This window comes from Crocodylus porosus, unplaced genomic scaffold (genome assembly GCF_001723895.1).
Source record: "Crocodylus porosus isolate Cpor-Errol unplaced genomic scaffold, CroPor_comp1, whole genome shotgun sequence".
In the NCBI taxonomy this organism is placed as follows: domain Eukaryota; kingdom Metazoa; phylum Chordata; order Crocodylia; family Crocodylidae; genus Crocodylus; species Crocodylus porosus.
This window is the reverse complement of record NW_017728931.1, coordinates 9,245,621-9,263,489: the sequence shown is the minus strand read 5'-3', so window position 1 is coordinate 9,263,489 and position 17,869 is coordinate 9,245,621. Positions and strand designations below refer to the sequence as shown.

General features: G+C 52.3%; 1 protein-coding gene across 2 annotated transcripts; it reads right to left on the bottom strand.

Moving 5' to 3' along the window:
* Nucleotides 1-1,931: 1,931 nt before the first annotated feature.
* Nucleotides 1,932-15,576, bottom strand: ITFG2 (integrin alpha FG-GAP repeat containing 2). Of its 2 annotated transcripts, XM_019544173.1 has the most exons (12): nucleotides 15,414-15,576; nucleotides 13,409-13,504; nucleotides 12,924-12,965; nucleotides 11,178-11,355; nucleotides 10,568-10,707; nucleotides 10,155-10,309; nucleotides 9,180-9,274; nucleotides 7,118-7,171; nucleotides 5,641-5,732; nucleotides 4,066-4,183; nucleotides 3,117-3,290; nucleotides 1,932-2,963 (listed from the first exon to the last, which is right to left on the bottom strand). In XM_019544173.1, the coding sequence occupies exons 1-12, from the start codon at nucleotides 15,522-15,524 to the stop codon at nucleotides 2,815-2,817; spliced, it is 1,404 nt and encodes a 467-aa protein (XP_019399718.1). In that variant the 5' UTR covers nucleotides 15,525-15,576; the 3' UTR covers nucleotides 1,932-2,814. The 2 variants fall into 2 exon arrangements, with proteins under 2 accessions (XP_019399718.1, XP_019399719.1); XM_019544174.1 differs by lacking the exon at nucleotides 7,118-7,171.
* Nucleotides 15,577-17,869: the final 2,293 nt, after the last annotated feature.

The window sequence follows — 17,869 nt, the reverse complement described above, 5'->3', positions numbered from 1 at the left end:
GGGGGCAGGGGGTGGGTGTGGGGGGGACAAGACGTGCCCCCCACAGATTTGTGCACCTACAGTGGGCATGGAACTGCAGCCTGACTGGATCGGCATGGGCAGGAGCTGCCTCTGCAGCCCAGCGGGCAGGACTCAGTGCAGGAGGGCAGAGTGGAGCAGCAAGATTAATTGCTGCCACTGCTGCTGGAACTCCCATGCCAGTCACGCTGCCAGCAGTGCAAGGAATAACTGATGGGGGCGGGGGGCAGTGGGGAGCTGCACTGCCCTCACCTTCTTCCACTGCCAGTTACTCATGCACCAGGCCACAGCTTTACCTCATCACCATGGCCCAGGCACTATCACTACTCCCCTCAGGCCATGGCTTTAACTCAGAGAGGAGATGGGGTGGCAGGCAGTGTCACTTGTGCCTCCCCATCCCCTTGACATGTCATTTATATGCCCCTCCCCATAGATTTACCTGCAGGGAGCTGCAGAAGCTGCTCTCCACACTGCCTGGCTGCCATGTGCAAGTGTGCACGTGCACATGAACTTGGCATCCCCTGCCTGATCACCCTCTTCCCACTCCCCTCAATCAGGTTGGAACTCTGCTAGTCTGAAAGGGGAAAGCCACTGTTTCCCACATTTTTCTCCTTTAGAGGAGGATCCATTTTTAAAGTTTGTTGATCCATTTTATGAAGCTTGTTTATGATCCTTTCACATAGTCTTGTGACCCACTTTTGGACCCACAGGTTGAGAAATGGACTGTGCTTTAGCACAGTCCCAGGAGGCACACGAGCTAAGCCAGCACCAGCCAAGTGTCAAATGGAGTAGGTCCCTACATGCAGTTGTGTTCAGCTATGGGTACATACATAACTCCTCAAGGTCATGTGCCAGGGGAGATCAGCCCTTGACTGACAACCCTTAATGCTCCATCCACTTGCTGGATTATTCCTACAGCCCAGCTCATTCTTCTGTAAAACAACAACAGGTCACATTTTAGTCTGAGCAGAACATATCTAAACCACAAATCCTCCCTACTCTCAGAGAAAAACAGTTCCAAAGCACTTAAACGATTCAAGAAGCCTGTCCCACAGGGGCTGGGGAGGGAGGCAGAAATCGGTGAGACAAGCTCTTCATTCACTTCAGCCACTTTAGAAAGTGATATCAATAACAGCAGCACTCTGCAGGGTGGATGAAAACACTCTCTCTGTAGCTGTGCAGCAATGAGGCAGAAAAGGACTTGGAGTCAGGAAAACTCCACAGTCTCCAAGTCTGCGGCTGGCTCACTGCTGTGGGCTGGGGCCAGAGCTTTTCCCTTTGTTTCCACATCTGTTTAATAAGAAGCAGGACAATGACTGTCTGTAAAATGCTTGGTGATATGGGGACGAGGACTGTGCATTAGGGCTTGGGATTACTGTATGAAAATCAGATGTTATTTACTGCTTCCTCTCCCTTCTTGCCCAGACCTCTATGCTCCACCTTAAGTTCTACTTCCTGAGGAGGCAGCTTGCAGGTGCTCTGCAGAAGACAGGGTGGCAGGCTCTGCCAAGCAGCAGCTGGGATCTCTACATGTTACTATCTGCTGAGGGGAGCAAGCCAAATTAATGATCCTTGCTGCAACTCGCATGCAGGACTCTGTGTGGGGGAGTTCCAGCCATTACACACTAAATAAAACCTCACAGGGAGGGCAGATGATAAGGCAGCAAGTCAAGTGTGCCTGATACTCCCAGCATAATAAGCCAGGACTGACACGACTGAATAGGGCAAAGAAGCACTGCCTGGAAATGCAGCGCCCTCCTCCCCCAGGGACAGCCCTGGATCCAACATGGGTCTCCCAGGCTCAGCAGTGCAAGGACAAGAAGCACTCCCTCCTCCCCAGCTGCTACTGATAGGCAGTTACAAGGCTCAGGGGCAATGGGCAATGTGTCCAATAACGGACATCAACAGGAACAGTGTTTATACTCAGTCCAGTTTACTGCTTGCTTTCTGGCTGCTTTGCACAGACAGTAAGCATCAGGGACACCCTCGCTGCCTGTCCACAGGTGAGAGACTACATTTTTCTCTTAAAGGAGCACTGCATGGGGTCTGCTAGTTGATGCTATCCACTTTTCAGTTTTCTCCATGCACGGCTTGCACACGTTGCTATTATCAGCACAACATGGAAAACAATTAGCCATGTAAGCACATGGTCCTGTCCCCTTGGCAGGGAAGCCTACTTGTGCAAGATCAGGCCTGACCTGATGCTCTCCCTCACCACTGGAGCAGGGCAACATTACATACATCTGTCCAGAGATTCATACAGGGAAAGAACTACCAAAACCTCCTTTCTCCCACCATCTGATTCCCCCATTTCTGCTAGGAACTCAGGAGATTTCCCTTAACACAGGTCCTTAACCACCACACCACAAACTAGACTGACATTTTGCTATTTTCCTCCTCCTACTTCTCACTTCCCCAAAGACAAGCTAAATGCTCTGGCCTGCAGAGAACACAGCTGCTGAGAGTTTACTACTAAATCTCCTTATCCCAAGACTGGAAGAAACCAGACTTCTTGCCGGCAGATGATGATGCTATTGAGTCAGTCAATTCCCTCTCAACCCATGACTAATAATATAGCACTCACCTCATCCCAGCCCTACTGCAATGGCTCAGTTCTAAGCAAGTCTCTTGTTCAGCTGCTGTTAGCCTGCTGGAAGCTGAGGCTGATGAAAAAGGAAGGTGCTCTTTGATCCTGGCTGCAAGACTCAACTTGAGTCACAGGTACATGCCTGACTCCAACCATCAACTAGAGAAGAGTCACCACTGTTATAGGTGCTTGTCCACACCCAGCTCGGTTTACATGGAGTCCTGGGCAACAGTGTGATTGCTGGACGAGTCAGCTCCAGCAGGACCCCAGTGCTGGGAGGGGCTGTTCTGAAGGTGCTTGTCAGGGTAGTACAGGGTTTTGTGAATCAGGTCTTTGACAGCAGAAACATCGTCGCTTTCTGCATGAAAGAAGAGGGGTTGTCACCATAAGCAAGAAACACTGTAGCACCAAGAACATACCTAGAACCCCAGCTCTTTGCACATCACTACCCTTCCCAGCCTCCCCACTTTTCTCCCACATCCCAGCCCTTTCTACACTGGGCATCACTCACCAATACCCAGCTTCTTGAGGAGGTCCTCAAACTCTGGGTTGGCCTTCAGTATCTTCAGCAAGTTCGTGGACTCCATTCTCTCCAGTTGCACGTCCCAGTAGATATAGATCTTCTGGTTGAAACTAACATAAACCAGACAGGGGCTGTTGCGGCCACCTTTGCAGGCATAGAGGCCTGTGGAGAGCAAGGCACGGCAGTGTTGGTGGTTATGGAAGGGCAGAGGGAGGGAAGAAGTAGGCATGCAAGGTGGAGGCTGAGAGATGCATGTGGGAGAGGGAATATACAATGACGTAGCCCAAGGGTGCTCAACCCCCAGCCATGGAACCATGTTATCTGGTCCATGGGTCTCCCCATAGGTCCAGAAATTTGGCAGTGGGGAAGCAGTGGCAATTAACATTGCTGCCATTCCCCTGCAACCAAAATGTCCCAGCCCCATGCAGCTGGACTGGCCTGTGTTCCGGCTGGTACAAAACCCTAACCAGAGGCCAATCTGCTGATGAGCTGCAGGGTGCTGTGAGCACCACCATATGCCAAGGTACAAGTCACCAGGCTACAGCTAGAGAAGTCCCTCAGAGAAAGAGGTGAACATGCCGATGAGACAAGGCCTCACCAGATGGGCCCAGGGCTTCCACATCAGGTCATCCAGAAGCAAAAGCAGCACAGAGTGGCAAGAGACCTGCACTTCCTCAGGGCTATGGTAGGTCCCCCAGCACACCTTTCTCTCATCCTGCTAGATGGCAGAGGCCAGCTAAGCCTCCTCCAGTCTTACAGGCCTCCAAGAGTGAGGAAGTACGAGGGGTCTTCTCCTACCTCCAGGACAAACCTTTCCATGCTATGATCCCCTCTTCTAAAACCCCAAGGGTCTGCCTCCCGTTTCCAGGAACCCAGCAGTTTGCTGTCAGGCCCAGGTACCTCAGGCAAGGGACAATGGGACAGGCTTCCTCCTCACCTGCACAGAACGCGCTGACATTCTCATCCACCTGGAACCTGGCCACAGTTCGATTGTGGTCAATGATGTATGTTTGACCATCCCATGCACAGGCCACCACCTCCTCATGCCCGTCACCCTGGGAGTCAGAGGGGTGGGGTAGGAGAAAAGGTCTCTGATTAGCATAGGCCCCAGCCATCTCAGGAGGCCCAGAGGGAGAAGCATCCATCCCTGCACTCAGACATAACCTGTATTCAAAGCAGAATCTCCATAAGGAGCTCAGTATTCTCTGAACAATGGATACAGATCATCCCCTTCTGTCAGGGGAAAATAATCTGGGACCCCTTGCCTCAATGGCCCCTCTACATTCAACCTACTCCACAACACAGGACACTGCTGGGAAGAGCCAGCTTCCTGCTCCCATCCCCTCATACTCTCATCCCTTTGTCCTCCCGCACACATTCCTTTCCTGACAAGCTCCTGGACTTCCTACTCATTGCTGCTTCCCTCCCTCTGTCTCCACTGTGACTCAATCATTTTTCAGCACCTGCATGTGCCTCCAAGTGCCTCAGCCTGACCATCCCTCTTCCAGAGGGCTCCCCGAGAGCACAAACGTGAGAACTGCTATACCAGACCAGCCCCCTGCTCCACCCAGCCCAGCATAACACCTTCTCTTGGATACGGGTCAGCATCAGAGGAAGATGGGAGACAATTTGCCCCTGCCTGGATCTCATGCTGGTCAGACTGGCTTCAGCTCCAACGCCCAGGATCTCATGTCCCTTCCTGTTCTCAATCTTGTGATATTTTGGCCTTAGCATCACTCTGTGGCAACGAGTGCCACAGCTTAATCACAAGGGATGTGCATTGCCTTTGACAGACTTTGACTTTCCCACCATGTTATTCCATTCAACATTCCCCTTTCTTTTAGTGTTACCAGGTAGCCGAGGGGGAGGGAACAGGACGGCGGACACAGAAGCTCTCAGTCTGCTTTCTCCAGACCTTTCATTAACGCACCTGCTTCCACCCCTTCCCATCAGTCACCTCCTTCCTGAGGTAACAGTTCTGGTCTTTCCAACTTCTCACCCAAGAGTTTCTCCAGGTTCTTAATGCTTCTTATTGTTTGTCTCTAAAACCCCCTAAATTTGCAACGTTTTATGAACAGGGAAGCCAGCCCTACACACGGTTTCCAAGTGAGGCGGCACCACTGATAGAGGGGCCTTTTAAGGGGGTTGATATTTTTTCCCTATCCCATTCCTTTAGCATAACAGTCTGAGGAAAAACAAGGCCTAATAACAGAACAAGAGCAGCAACAAAATGCTCTGAGAAAAAGGAAAGGCTACACAGCATTATACTGGACTCACAGGGCCAAAGCAGTTGCCACAGGCCCTGCCCCTCAGGTGACTGAGTACAATGTTTGGGGGCTGTAGCCCAGCCTCCATTTCCTCTGATGACAGGGCTCTCTAGGAGAGTGTGGGACAATCCCATAATGCCCTTCTTCATACTGTCAGGTAAGCTGGCAAATGATGGCCTCCAGGTGATGCCACACTCTCCATCCCCAAGCAACCTCTTCCCAAACCTATTACTGTTTAAACTCACTGTGACATCCAGTTTTTCCAGGGCGAAGAGCTGGTGATCAACTTGTACAGACCACAGCAGCCTATCTGCTCCCTCCATGAGCTTCAATGTCCCTGAAGGAAGGGAAGACAGACTTATGGCTTGGGATTCTTCAGAATATTATGAGGGCCAGGGCATTCACTCCAGCGGACAGTGGGCCCTACAAACTGACTCCTATCTATAGGCCCCAAGCTCCTAAGGAAAAGAAGGCTTGGGAGGTAGATGGTAGTTTATAACATTACACATAACTGTGCATCTCATTTCTGGGAACACAACTGACCCATTAACCTGTCAGTGGTTGAAGATACAGACAGAAAACAGAAGCCACTCTTTTAACTGGATGGCACTCAGAGAACAAAGGAACTCCTCACCAAACTTTAACATGCAGAGTCAGACAGTACTTCCTAGCTGAGCCCTATGGATCCCCCAAGCCCCAAGCAGACCCTTGCAGGTTGGAACCCTGCTAGCCTGCCTTCCCTCTATGTTGCCAGCTGCCAAATAGTGGCCGTACAGAAACTAAGACACAAGGGATACTTCCCTAATGTCCCTTTGCTGTCAGCCATCACGATAGCTGTCATGGGCATGTTGTTATGGGATAGTGTCTGGCAGGCAGGCAGGCCCATGAGAGGGCCCCACCCCAAATGATTCCTCTCTGTCCAGGACTGCTGAGCCAGGCCCTGATTGAGGGACAGCCTGTGTGCTCACATTTGGTTAAGGCAGCCTAGGCTATTTGTGAGCTAAAGAGCTGCAGAGAACAACAGGCTCCTACCTGCCTAAAGAATCCCTTTGCTTACTGCTCATATATCCAAACGCTGTCTCCCCATAAAGGGCACGAAAAGGAGAACGTGGTTCTCAGGTCCACATTTTAGTATCCATCTCTCTGGCTGCATTCAGCTACATCTCAAGCACCTCCCAGGGCATAAGGAGGGTGCCTCCGTCAGTATGCTTGGTCACAGAGTGCATCACTCCATACCAGCAATTAACACTTGTACAAGGCACCCCCTAGGGAAGCTTCTATGAATAATGAACTGAGAGAAACTACTTCAGTCTCTCCATGGCAAACAAAACTTTGCAGTACAGGGCCCCAGTCAACATGGGCCTAAAGTTTAATGGGACTAGGCCTGTGGTTCTGTTCAGGCATGTGCTCCTGTCAGTAGCTGGATTGGGGCCTGCTCCCTGGTGGTGCCTTTTTCAGCTCCAGTGCACAGGGAGCCACAAGATCACAACTGAAAGCAAAGACAGGGGGGTTTCTACCCATAAGAAACCCCGTGGGGGGGTGAGAAGACTGAGAAACAATACCCATGCATAACCAACCTCTCCAGCCTTCACTGCAAACATCTACTTCCACCCTGCCCTGAATCCAGCCTCCCACGTGGCTCAGGACTGCACCCCAGACCCTACTGCACTTGAGAGGCATTTCCTTCTCTGACTGTGACCCAAAGGTAGAAGCAGGACTTACCGTCCAGAGTGCACAGGGCGAAGAGGCCTGAACCACCGCTTGCTATGGGGCAGCCTGTGAACACAGAACAGAAGCAGATGTAGGTTATGCTACAGCCTACCCTAGACCTTATTTTTTTGCAAAAATAATTATTTCTAGATATATAAATATACAACTCCACTTCCAACACTCTGCCAAGTGGCCCTTCTGGGCTGTGTGCCAACACTTGGCAACTCAAAGCACACTAAAAACCTGTTACACAGTTTGCACCGTGCACCCATCTCTATACCTGTACAACCACCCACTGCTCTCCTCAGAGGGTCTACTCCTGAAAGAGTCTATGTCAGACTCCTCTCCACCAGACAAGGTCTGCCATTTCGTTCTTGTCATCCTCTTCTGACTCTTCCTGTAGTACCAATACATTTCATTTGGTCCCATTTTAATACCATCCTCAACTGTGGGGTCTGAGTGTCTGTTTATGAGCAGGTTCCCCAGACCTTAGTGCTCACACTTGGCTGTGGCCTGTCCAAAGCCTCAATATTCACCCCCCTCAGTCCCTGCCCCTTCTCAATGGAGCAGCAGGACCAGGGTCAGTCAGGGTGCACTTAGCCAGAGCAGCATATCTTTGATGTGTCTGGGGGAGGTGATGGCATGGAGGTCATCATTCTAGTCTTTCCCCTCTAGTTGGAAGTGGATGACATATTGGAAAACAGAGGAGTGAACAGCTTCAATCTAGCTGCGGTCCCAAGCTTGGGTCCTCTATGAATGTTCCTGGCTTCTGCAGCCCTCCTCTCCACCGGGTTCAGAGGGGGGTGGCTGAGGTACTTCTATTTGTTGTCAGAACATTGCTCACTCCTACCCTTGCGACCCAAGGTTCCCACCACCTCTTAGGGTGTCTGGAACAGCTGTTCAACTTCTCTTCTCCCTCCTTGGACAAGGGGCTTGAACTCCCTTCTTGTCCTAGCCTCCCACTGAAGGACATATTTCAACTCCCTTCTTGCCCTGGCCAGGAAGATGCCCTCTCCTCAAAGCCCCATGTGGAGGCAGAATGTGCCTGGAGCTCAATCAGGGCCCAACACCCTAGCTTGCCTTCTCCAACCCCTCTGAAACGTAACTGAATGGCCTCAGTTGGAGACTGCCCCCAGGCAAAAGGGTTAACACTACGGCAGAAGCAACAGGTCCGACCCTGTTCTCACAAATGCAGGTGTGAAGTAAGAGATACTCTGCTGAGTGAGCCAGAGAGCAGCACTACAGAGAAGTCAGGCTCAGTGCATCACTAATACTGGTAATTTGAATAGCACTCTAGGGACCTTATGCAAGGTCTCCTGTTCACTTCATTGGACTCTAGATTAGGCAGCAAATCTGCACAGTACTTGACCACCAAGCAATAAGCCAGGTGACCACCCAAAAGGAATTATGATACATGGGTACGGAGCAGGAGGAATGTGGCATTCCTCATTTCTCCTCATTTCTGCCCCACCCCGGCCAGAATACCCACTTGGTATAGCAGTTATTGGTTGTGATCTCACTGTCTTGTTACTACCCCTGCTTCCTAACAGCTCTGAATTGACTGTCCTCCTCTGCAGGGAACTCCACTCTATTACAACCCAAAGTAATTTTCAACATTTAATTTTCAGTGATAAGGGATCAGCTGGCTCATCCTGCTGTTGCCTGGGTTCTGCATGACATGGTTACTGCCAGCCTGTGGGGATTTGGGTTGAAGTTTGTTACAAATACAGGCTAGTATCCCAGGGGAGGGTAAGCACAGGGGCCTTGCAACTGTCTGTTCTTTTAGCTTGAACTCAGCCTGTGAGAACAAGGGGAGGTCACCACAGGGAAGAGGATCAGTTGGCAACACAGGGAAATTAGTACAAAGCCACAAAATCTGTGGAGGGAAGTGGTTCTTCTGGCCATGTGCTCACTCCCAGGCTGAAGCCACTGCCAAGCTCAGTCCTACTCTACTCGGCCTTTTTTGTTTTAACATTCAGATACCTGTTTCTACCCCGGATGTATTCACGTGCTGGTCTATCAGAGCCCCTCAGTTCAGAACCAGGGTTCCTGGGGCACAGCTGCTGCCTCTTACCTCGGCTGATGCTGCCAATAAGGTGGGTAGAAACGTTCTCATTATGGATGCGACCAGATGTCTGGTGAAGAATAACATCACGCAATGGAGCATCCCTAGGGATAGGTAGATAGGAGGGACAGGGTCAGGGCTCCCAGCCAGGCAGAATTGCCAACTCATCCCTTGGAGTTTGCACATCCAAGGCAGGGGCAGGGAGACAGTGCACAGAATGAACGTGTGCTGTGTCCCAATCAGTGAAGAGTGGGGAATTGGAAATGGGGCTGGTCTATCTACAGGACCCCTGCCGGGGTAGGATGGGGATTTGCTAACACTTAATACAGTAGAATGAAGTTGGGGGAGAAGCCAGACAACTCAGAAGGGAACTGAAAGAGAGGAAAACAAGGCAATGAAATGCCAGTTCCCAGGAAGGAAAGAAGAACATCCCTAGCAGGGACCCTCCAGTCCCTGGCTTGCATTCACTGGAAGGAGAGATGGAGGCAGACACTGCTCTTTTGCCCACTCCAGTCTGTTTCTGCAAAGACTAGTCTCGCCACCTTCCAGGGAGAGGCTGGATGGGCTGATGGGGCTTTGCCCACCTCTGATGCCGAGCGCACAATAAAAACCTTCCCCGCAACGCACATGGACGAAAATAAACATGAAAACCTTAACGCTAATAACCCATGAAGGGGCTCTGGATTTGGCCTCTCCCCAGATCACACCCCTACACTGATTGTACCTCCCCCCCAACCCTTGATATCCCTGGGGCTCTCATGTGCTTTCCTCACCCCTACCCCCTATGTCCTGTGCACATTGGAGTGACCCACGTACAAGGCAGATGCCCCTAGATCAGGTGGAAACAGCAGCCAGGGAAGCTGCAAATGGCATGGGGTGGATGACAGAAACCAGCCTTTGACCATGTGGTGCAGTGTGCCACCTTGTGGAACGCCTTGGAACTGCATCCTCCCATCTTTCCCATCAGATCCCCACACCTCTCACCTGTTGGCTGCAGAGTTGTCTCCCCCCTCTGCTGCAGGCTGCTGCTGCTGCTCCAACTTCCAGGTGCAGAGAAGGACAGCGTAGCCGCAGCCTGGCTGAGACACCATCATCTCTGGGGTGCCATCGGGGCCAGGGTTCACCGAGAGGCTGTCCACCTATGCCCACACAGGAGCAGCAAGAACAGCTATGAGCAGAGAAGTGACAGGCTTCCCAAAGCACTGGTGAGCAATGTAAAGCAAGTGTCCTCTCCAAGGGCAGAGGAACACCCTGTGGGGGAACAGCTCCCAAAAAACAGAGCAGTCAGTACAGCTGAGTGTATCCCCGAACAACCCCCCACACATGGGAACACTGCATCCTGAGACCCCACCCCCTCAACAGGGACATGCCCCAGCCACAGAATTACTGCTTCCTACCTGCCCTTCTAGTAGCCACTTCTTCAAGAGGACCAGCTGCCCCGAGAGGTGGTCAGAGCCCTCGGACAAATCCTCCCAGCGGAAAGCTCGCACCACGCGGTCGGTGTAACCCACCACCAGCTCACACTTCCCATCACCGTCTGCAGAGGACATGGGGGAGACAGCAACGGGATCTGTCAAGATGCCATGGTCTCACAGCCTGCAGCAGCCCTGGCATAGAGTCACCTACACCTTACTTGTACCAGACCAGCGCCACCCCAACATGCCTTGGTGATGGTCACCTCAGCCCCTCTAACAGCTCACGTACTGCAGCACACCAACAGACTCCAAGGGCTCGGCTGGGCCATGGTGGAACATCTGTTTCACCAGGAAAGAGAACCCTTCCCCTTTATGCCCTGGTACCTGGTCTCCCCCTCTGAGCCCCATGCAAAGCAGGACCAATCCCTCTAATCTTCACACTCCTGTGCAAGATGTAGCCCAGGGCTGTGATCCCCAAACTCCCCACCACAGCCCCTGGCACTTGGGGTTGATTTTCGAGAGATGACAAGGCCCTTTCTGGGTTCTGACCCCCCGCCACAAGCCTTCCCTGCCCTTTTACAGCCCTGCTCACCAATGTCGTTGATCAGCATGACCTTGGTGTTGGCAGGAATGTGCTGCTTGAACACTGGCCTCTGCTCATCCGACGGTGGAGGCTCATGGTGGCTGGAGGCCTCTGAGTGCTTTGAGGGCAGTGGAGTGAGGTCAAAGAGATGGAACCAACCCTCAGCACTCACTGCCACAACGAGGTTCTGAGAGGGAAGAGGAGGCTCCAAGTTTATATGAGGGAGGCAGAATGGCCTGTACCTGTTTGACACAGGAGCAGGACCATCAAGATGGACACTGGGAGGTGCGGGGAGAAAGGCCTCTGGTCACTGCAGTGTGTCAATGGAGGGGAGCTTGGAGAGCACAGTGCAGGACAGGGGAGATCCTGCCTGTGCTGATAAGAAATGGGGCAGCAGCAGCACACAGTCTCCTTTGCCAGATGAAGGCTTTAGCTGCCTCCCACTTGCTTAGCATGGCTCTGGCCTTTCCAGAGTAAGAAGGGGTTATGAGCCTGCTGCAGCAGTGAGGCTGGAGAACCTACATGTGGTCTTTGGAATCCACAGGTGTCAGGCTTCACTCCCCAGATACTGACCCTGCAAGGGCTGCTGCATCGCTCCCAGAGATGCCTGCTGTGTGGGGTGGCCTTCTCTCCACTCTGCCCTGCAGGTCTCAACGTAGAAGTCTGAATAGCATGTGGGAACCAGCCTTGCAGCAAGACCCTGCACAGAGTGGACCTCTGTGGTTGGGCAGGCAGCCCCATAGCCACTTTTGCTGCACAGTGCCAGCCTGTGGAGATGCACCAGTCACTACTATGTTGCTTGTCCAGGAAGGGTCTGAGAGGCTGTGGGGAGGGAGCCTTTCAGTGGGACTCAGCTGACACGTGAATCAGGGGAGAGTCCTTCAGCTGATCATGTAAGCTCTCCCAGAAATAGGGAAGGGAAAGAAGGGGGCCCAAAACCTGTTTCTGAGTAACTGTAGTGTGAACCCTGGCAGACTGGTCAACAAGTAAAGGAAACCATCAAACAAACAAAGCATAAGGCCTGAAAGGAGATAAGGGAAGCCCATACATTATATAATCTTAAAATAGTAGTAGTGATTGATGTAACCAAATGTATTAAATATTATTTTGCTATAATAGATATACTTTTGTTAAAATCCTTAGATAATTTGTGAAAACAAAAAGAGCCTGTTAGAGAAAACTGTAAACTAATGTAAGGAAGAAACTGGAACAGCATTCCACAATGGGGAAAGCAGAAATCCTCCCTCATTCCCAAGAATATAAATCCCAACTAACTGATACCTTCCAAGTGCACAAGAGATCTGGTTCAGAAGTTCCAGCGAAACAAAGAAACTTAAAAAAACCAACCAGAGATAATTTATTAGAATATTAAAACCAGCCACCTATAAATATTGTGCATAACTGAAGGGAAATTTGGAGAACTCAAATTCAAGAAGACCTACTGCCAAACCGGAAGCCACCCTTCTCCCACCTTTTGAATCTCCCCAGTTGGTATAGGTAAGACTATGTGTGCTGTTGCCAGTAGCCAGATAGACTTTGGGATAAATGTCTGTTTTCATGTTTTAAAGGTGCAAGCAAATAAAAGGTTGGGCTGCAGACCCATTTCTGGCCCATATTAGTAGCACAAGGTTACCTGTAATATGGGTAACACCACCCTTCTCACTGAGAACATGTCAGAGCCCCACACTCTGGGCTCTGGACCCCTGCCCAGACAAAGGCACATGCAACTGGGGAGGGACCAGAAGATGCTCTTACCTTGCCTTTGTTGCACACATCCCCGACACCAACACAGGTGAGCTGCAAAAGAGACGAGGGAGGCAAGTCACTAGGGACAAGTGCACAGCACACAAGGCTAAATTTGCCCTAGCAACCCCCACCCTCTTGGGGTCCTCCTCACAGCTGGCACCCTCTGACTGACACCACCACTAGCTTCAGCTTCCAGACACCAGACCCACACCCATGCAAAGCTGTGGGGGCAAACACTCAGCCCAGGCAGAAGTGCAATGGCATGGCCAGGACATGATCTCCTCACCAGTGGCTGCCTAGGACTTTAGGCAGCCCAGCAACTCAGAGCAAGCTTGCGGGGGGAGAAGGGTACCTCCTGCAGCTGTGCCAGATGTCAGAACCCATCCTGGCTGCTGATACACCCTGGGATTGACACTACCACACAACTTCCCAGGCAGACAATCCATATGGGCTGCTAAGGGACTAGGGAATCTAGAACCTCAGCTCCAACTGACCATTCCTTGGCATGAACGCACTGTCCAGGGTTTGGTATCATCATTCTTGTACACGTAGAGCTTCCCATTGGTGTCCCCCACCACCAGCTCGTTCCGCTGCAGAGGGGAGAAGGTTAGAGATGGGAAGCATGCAAACACACACACATACACACACATGCAGAGCCACCCAGGATGGAAATAAAGACCAAAGTCCCTAGATAAAGGGGCCTAGAAGCAGCAGGTTGGAAAGCAAAGAGTGGAGAGCACTCCCCCCCCCCGACCCCAGCCCAGCAGATCAATCTGTGGGGGAGGGAAGGGTGAGGGCCAGATCAAGGCCCCTATAGTGAGCGACACTGTGGTAGAGGCAGAAGCAGGGGTGAGGTATGTGGGGCGCTGGCCAGGTGGGTGGTGGGAGGATTGAGCCCAGGGAGCTTGTCCAGGGTCACGGTGATGGGGGCTCCAGCTGCTGTGCACATCCCAGCAGAGGCCCCGGGGGGGCACATGCCCCCCCATCTCTGCACAGTGGAGGCAACTGGTGTTGCAGGCTGGGCTTTGTGCCCTAAGCCCTGCTGCAGCTGGCCTGGGAGCACCTTGATGCCACATGCATCCAGCTGCCGGGTGGGCAGGGGACGAGGCTCAGTCCAGCGGCTGGACGCACATGGAGTCCATCCACTCCCAGGCCAGCTGCAGTGGGGCTCGGGGCACAAAGGCCAGCCTGCAATGGCAGCCACCTCCGCCACACACAGATTGGGGGGGGCATGCATCCCCCCAAATGCAGGGCAGCACAGGCAGCTACAACAGCTGTGAGGGAGAGAGTGGGGCTGGAGCAGGAGCAGGAGCAGGCGCAGACGCAGGCACTTAACAGCCCGGGCAGGGTACAGAGCAGAGCTGTGAGTGGTTCGTCCAGAGTCCCATGCACTCACCTTGGGAGGGTATGGGGTATGTGCACCCCTGGATCCGCACGCTGGCCAGGCTGGCTGCTGTTGTGGGCTGGGGCTGTGCCAGGCTCTTCCCGGTGGGGGTTGGGCCAGGTGGCAGCACCACTGGGAGCAGAGCTACAGTGGGGGGACGTTGCAAGCACCCAAAAATTTGCTGTAGTTCCCCCAACCCCCTCTCCCAGCACTGCCTCCACCCACCCTGAGTGCAGCCCAGCCCAGCCTTCTCTCTCCCCACCCCAGGGCATGGGGTCCATGTACCCAGCAAGGGCAGGCTAGAGCTGGAAGGCAGCGCTGGGCTGTTCCCAGTGGAGGGGCTGTGCCACTCTGCCATCAAGCCAGGTTGTGGTGACACTGGGAAGTGGGGTTGGGGGGGCTAAGGCAAATTTTCAGTTGCCTGCAGCCCCCCTCCCAGCATTGCTATCTGGCTCAACTTCCCACCTGGAAGAGCCCAGCGTGGCCCTGGCCCACCCCACATACAGATCCAGGTGCACATGCCCCCATGCCGGCCTGCATCCCCCTCTGGATAAGCTGCTCCTGGCTTCACCCTGCGCTGACCCCAGCTGTGTAGGGCCTGCCCCTGCCCCACTCCCTCCCCGCTGTAGGGTGGGGACAGACTGAGGCCCCAGCACGGAGGGAGGAAGTGGGGCACAGGCAGGAGCAGTGGCTGAGGAGAGTGGGGGACAAGCACACCCCCCTGGGACTCCACTTGTCCTACCACCCAGCCCGCTCAGAGCCCCACTCCCCCCAGCCCCGTGTGTATTCCCCTGCTTCCTGTGCCTGGTGCTGCACCAACTGTATTGGGAGTAGGAGCAAAGCCTCCCAACAAGCCAGGGAGCCCTGTAGGTCAGCATTTTGCACCAAGCACAGCACGTGCCAGCCCTTGCCTCAAGCCACGCCCGCCATTGCCAAGCGCGCAGCACTGCCTATGCTCTTCCAGCCCCTCCTCCACTACGCATGCGCGCAGCACCCTTTGCAGGACATCACGCATGCGTGAACTCCCTTCACAGCACATTGCGCATGCTCCCAGGCTCACCCTTCATTATGCATGCGCCCATTCTTTCTCTCCCCCACCTCTCGCGGTACCGTACCTTGTCGTTGTCGGCATCCCCCAGGCGGATGGCGTGCGGGAACAGGCTCCCACTGAACTCGAGTGCCACCCGCTGCACGTAACTAACCGACCGCATCGCACCGCCGACCATAGAGATGGGAAACGCTCTAGCTCGCCGCTCTGTGGCAGCTACGGAAGTGGGGGGGGGGTCCTACGGCGCCTCTGCAGGCTCAAAGAACCACGGGCGTGAACAGCAGGAGGTTATGTGATGCTCCCGCAGCCCATTCCAGGAGAGGGCAGCAGAGTCCTAAGCAATGGGGGCGTCCGAGAGAGTAGGCGGTCGTGCGCATGCGCAGCGTGTCCTCAGGTGCCCCGGGGCATTGGCGCTTCTCTGGTGTCAGCTCTGTGGGTCGATCCTGAGCCCTTCGCCCCGCCCCCCCCAGGGCCTTTGGGCGGGGGATCTCTGCTCCTGCTTGGACGTGGAGGGCAACCGCTCTCCGCCGGGGTGCCTTGGGACGCCAAGAGAGCCTTGTGAGGGTGCTGCACCAGGCCGGCAGGGTTGGGTGTGCCCGCAGTCACCCCAGGGGTTTGGGGCAGGAAGCTGTAGCATCAGGGACACTTTGCCTCGCTGGGGTCTTGCTCTCTTCTATTCAGAAGAATTGCTCCAGGAGGTTTCTGCAGGCAAAAGACGAGGAAAGACGAAGAGCCAGCACTTCCTTCCAGTCTGGGCCCCTGTTACACCTTGCATGTGTTACACAATTCACTGGGGAAGCATGCAGTAAATTTAGGCTGGCCACACATGCACAGTAATTATGCAATTCCCTGGTGAAGCGTGCAATACATGTGGACTGGCCACACATGCAGAGTAATTATCACATGATAAAAATGTCCATCCAGCTATAAAAAGAACCAAACGGCTATAAAATGAGGGCTTGGGAATGTGTAAGAGCTCTATAGCGGATTGCTCTCCAGCTTTCGTTTGAACGTGTAGCAGGGCCCTTGGAGACTAACTGGTTCAGAAAGGTACTTGCTTTCATTGGCAACAACCTACTGGACCAAGGCAGGGCAGCATCTGGTGAAGTAGGTTGTTGCTAATGGAAGTTTATGCCTTCAGTCAGTCTCTGAAGTGTTACCTTGCCCTGCTTTCTGCTTAAGTTCAGACTATCCCAAGTAACCACCTCTAGCTGTGAAAAGCGGGACTTGAAAATGGTCCTCCTCTACAGCTAGGAAGTAAATAAGGACCCAGCTTCTTTTTAAAAAAGAAACACCTTGTGATTTTTCAAGCCACATTTGGAGTTTTGGGCTGAGTCCCAGTTGTAGCAGGTGATCCTAGCGCAAGGGTCCATGTCTTCGAAACTATTCAGTATCTTATTCAGCCTTTTAAAAGTTAGCATCAGTTGGCTTAAAGGAGGGATACAGGCTGAGAGTAGGGATGACAGAGCCAACTCTGACTCTCTGCACTCATCTGGCTGTTAACAATATTTTTCACCTTGAACAGATGAAAGTTTCTGAGAGCCAAGAATTCTGGAGCTGCACAGTGTTATTCAGGCAATCACTTGCCAGAGCACAACTTCACTTTTGTGTAGAGGTGAGACGTGGATACCTCTGGCTCCCAGCAGACTGTGCTCTAGAAGGCTGTTAGTACTGAGTTAGCACTGTAAGCTGGAACCTCTGATCTTGACCTTTATAAATGTTAAACTGGAAGTCAGGAAACCTAAATTCCCAGGTCTCCTATGTGCTGCGTGAGACCTTGGAGAAAACATTTACTGTCTCCAGGCCTTAGTTTCCTCATCTGTAAATTAAGAATGACAGCGCACATATTCATAAAGCATTATGAAGTTTATCATTAAGATGCTTAAGCATTGTTCTGCAGCAGGCATCTGCATTGCAGGATACTTAAATCTTCATCACAGTGCATTGTAATAGGTTCTGAAGCAAAGGCTTTTTAAGAAGCCATGGGTGTACACATATGCAATAGGAAAGCATGTAGAATGATTTATAGGAAAAAAATGTAAAACCCTGGTCTGTTTGGGTTCTGTGGATCCTGTATGATAAATGTTTTCTCACTTAATTTGCTGCATAGTCATCTGTCTGAACAAGAGCTCAGGTTGTGTTGATAGGAACAATGCCACATCTGTATAGGAACTCTGAGGTCTTAAACCAGGTAGGTTCAGTGGGAAAATAAAACACAGAATTGAAGGGATTTGACCCAGACTGACCAGATGGCCTGTTCCTAAATTTAAAGAGTGTTTCCCCTGCCATGAAATGACAAGATTAACTGTCTGTTTACTAGACTATAAAATGCTAATCCTAGAATGTTGCTTTTGGATACAAAGTAGTATATGTACTACTATTTTAAATCAAAGGTGATGTGTGTGTCCATGTTGGAAAGCCCTAACTTTTTTATTTTGGAAACGGTTATTATTTAGTGCAGGGGATGGAAAGGACAGGATGATATAGTCTCTTTGAAAGCTGGTGCTTTTGGTGGGAAGGGGA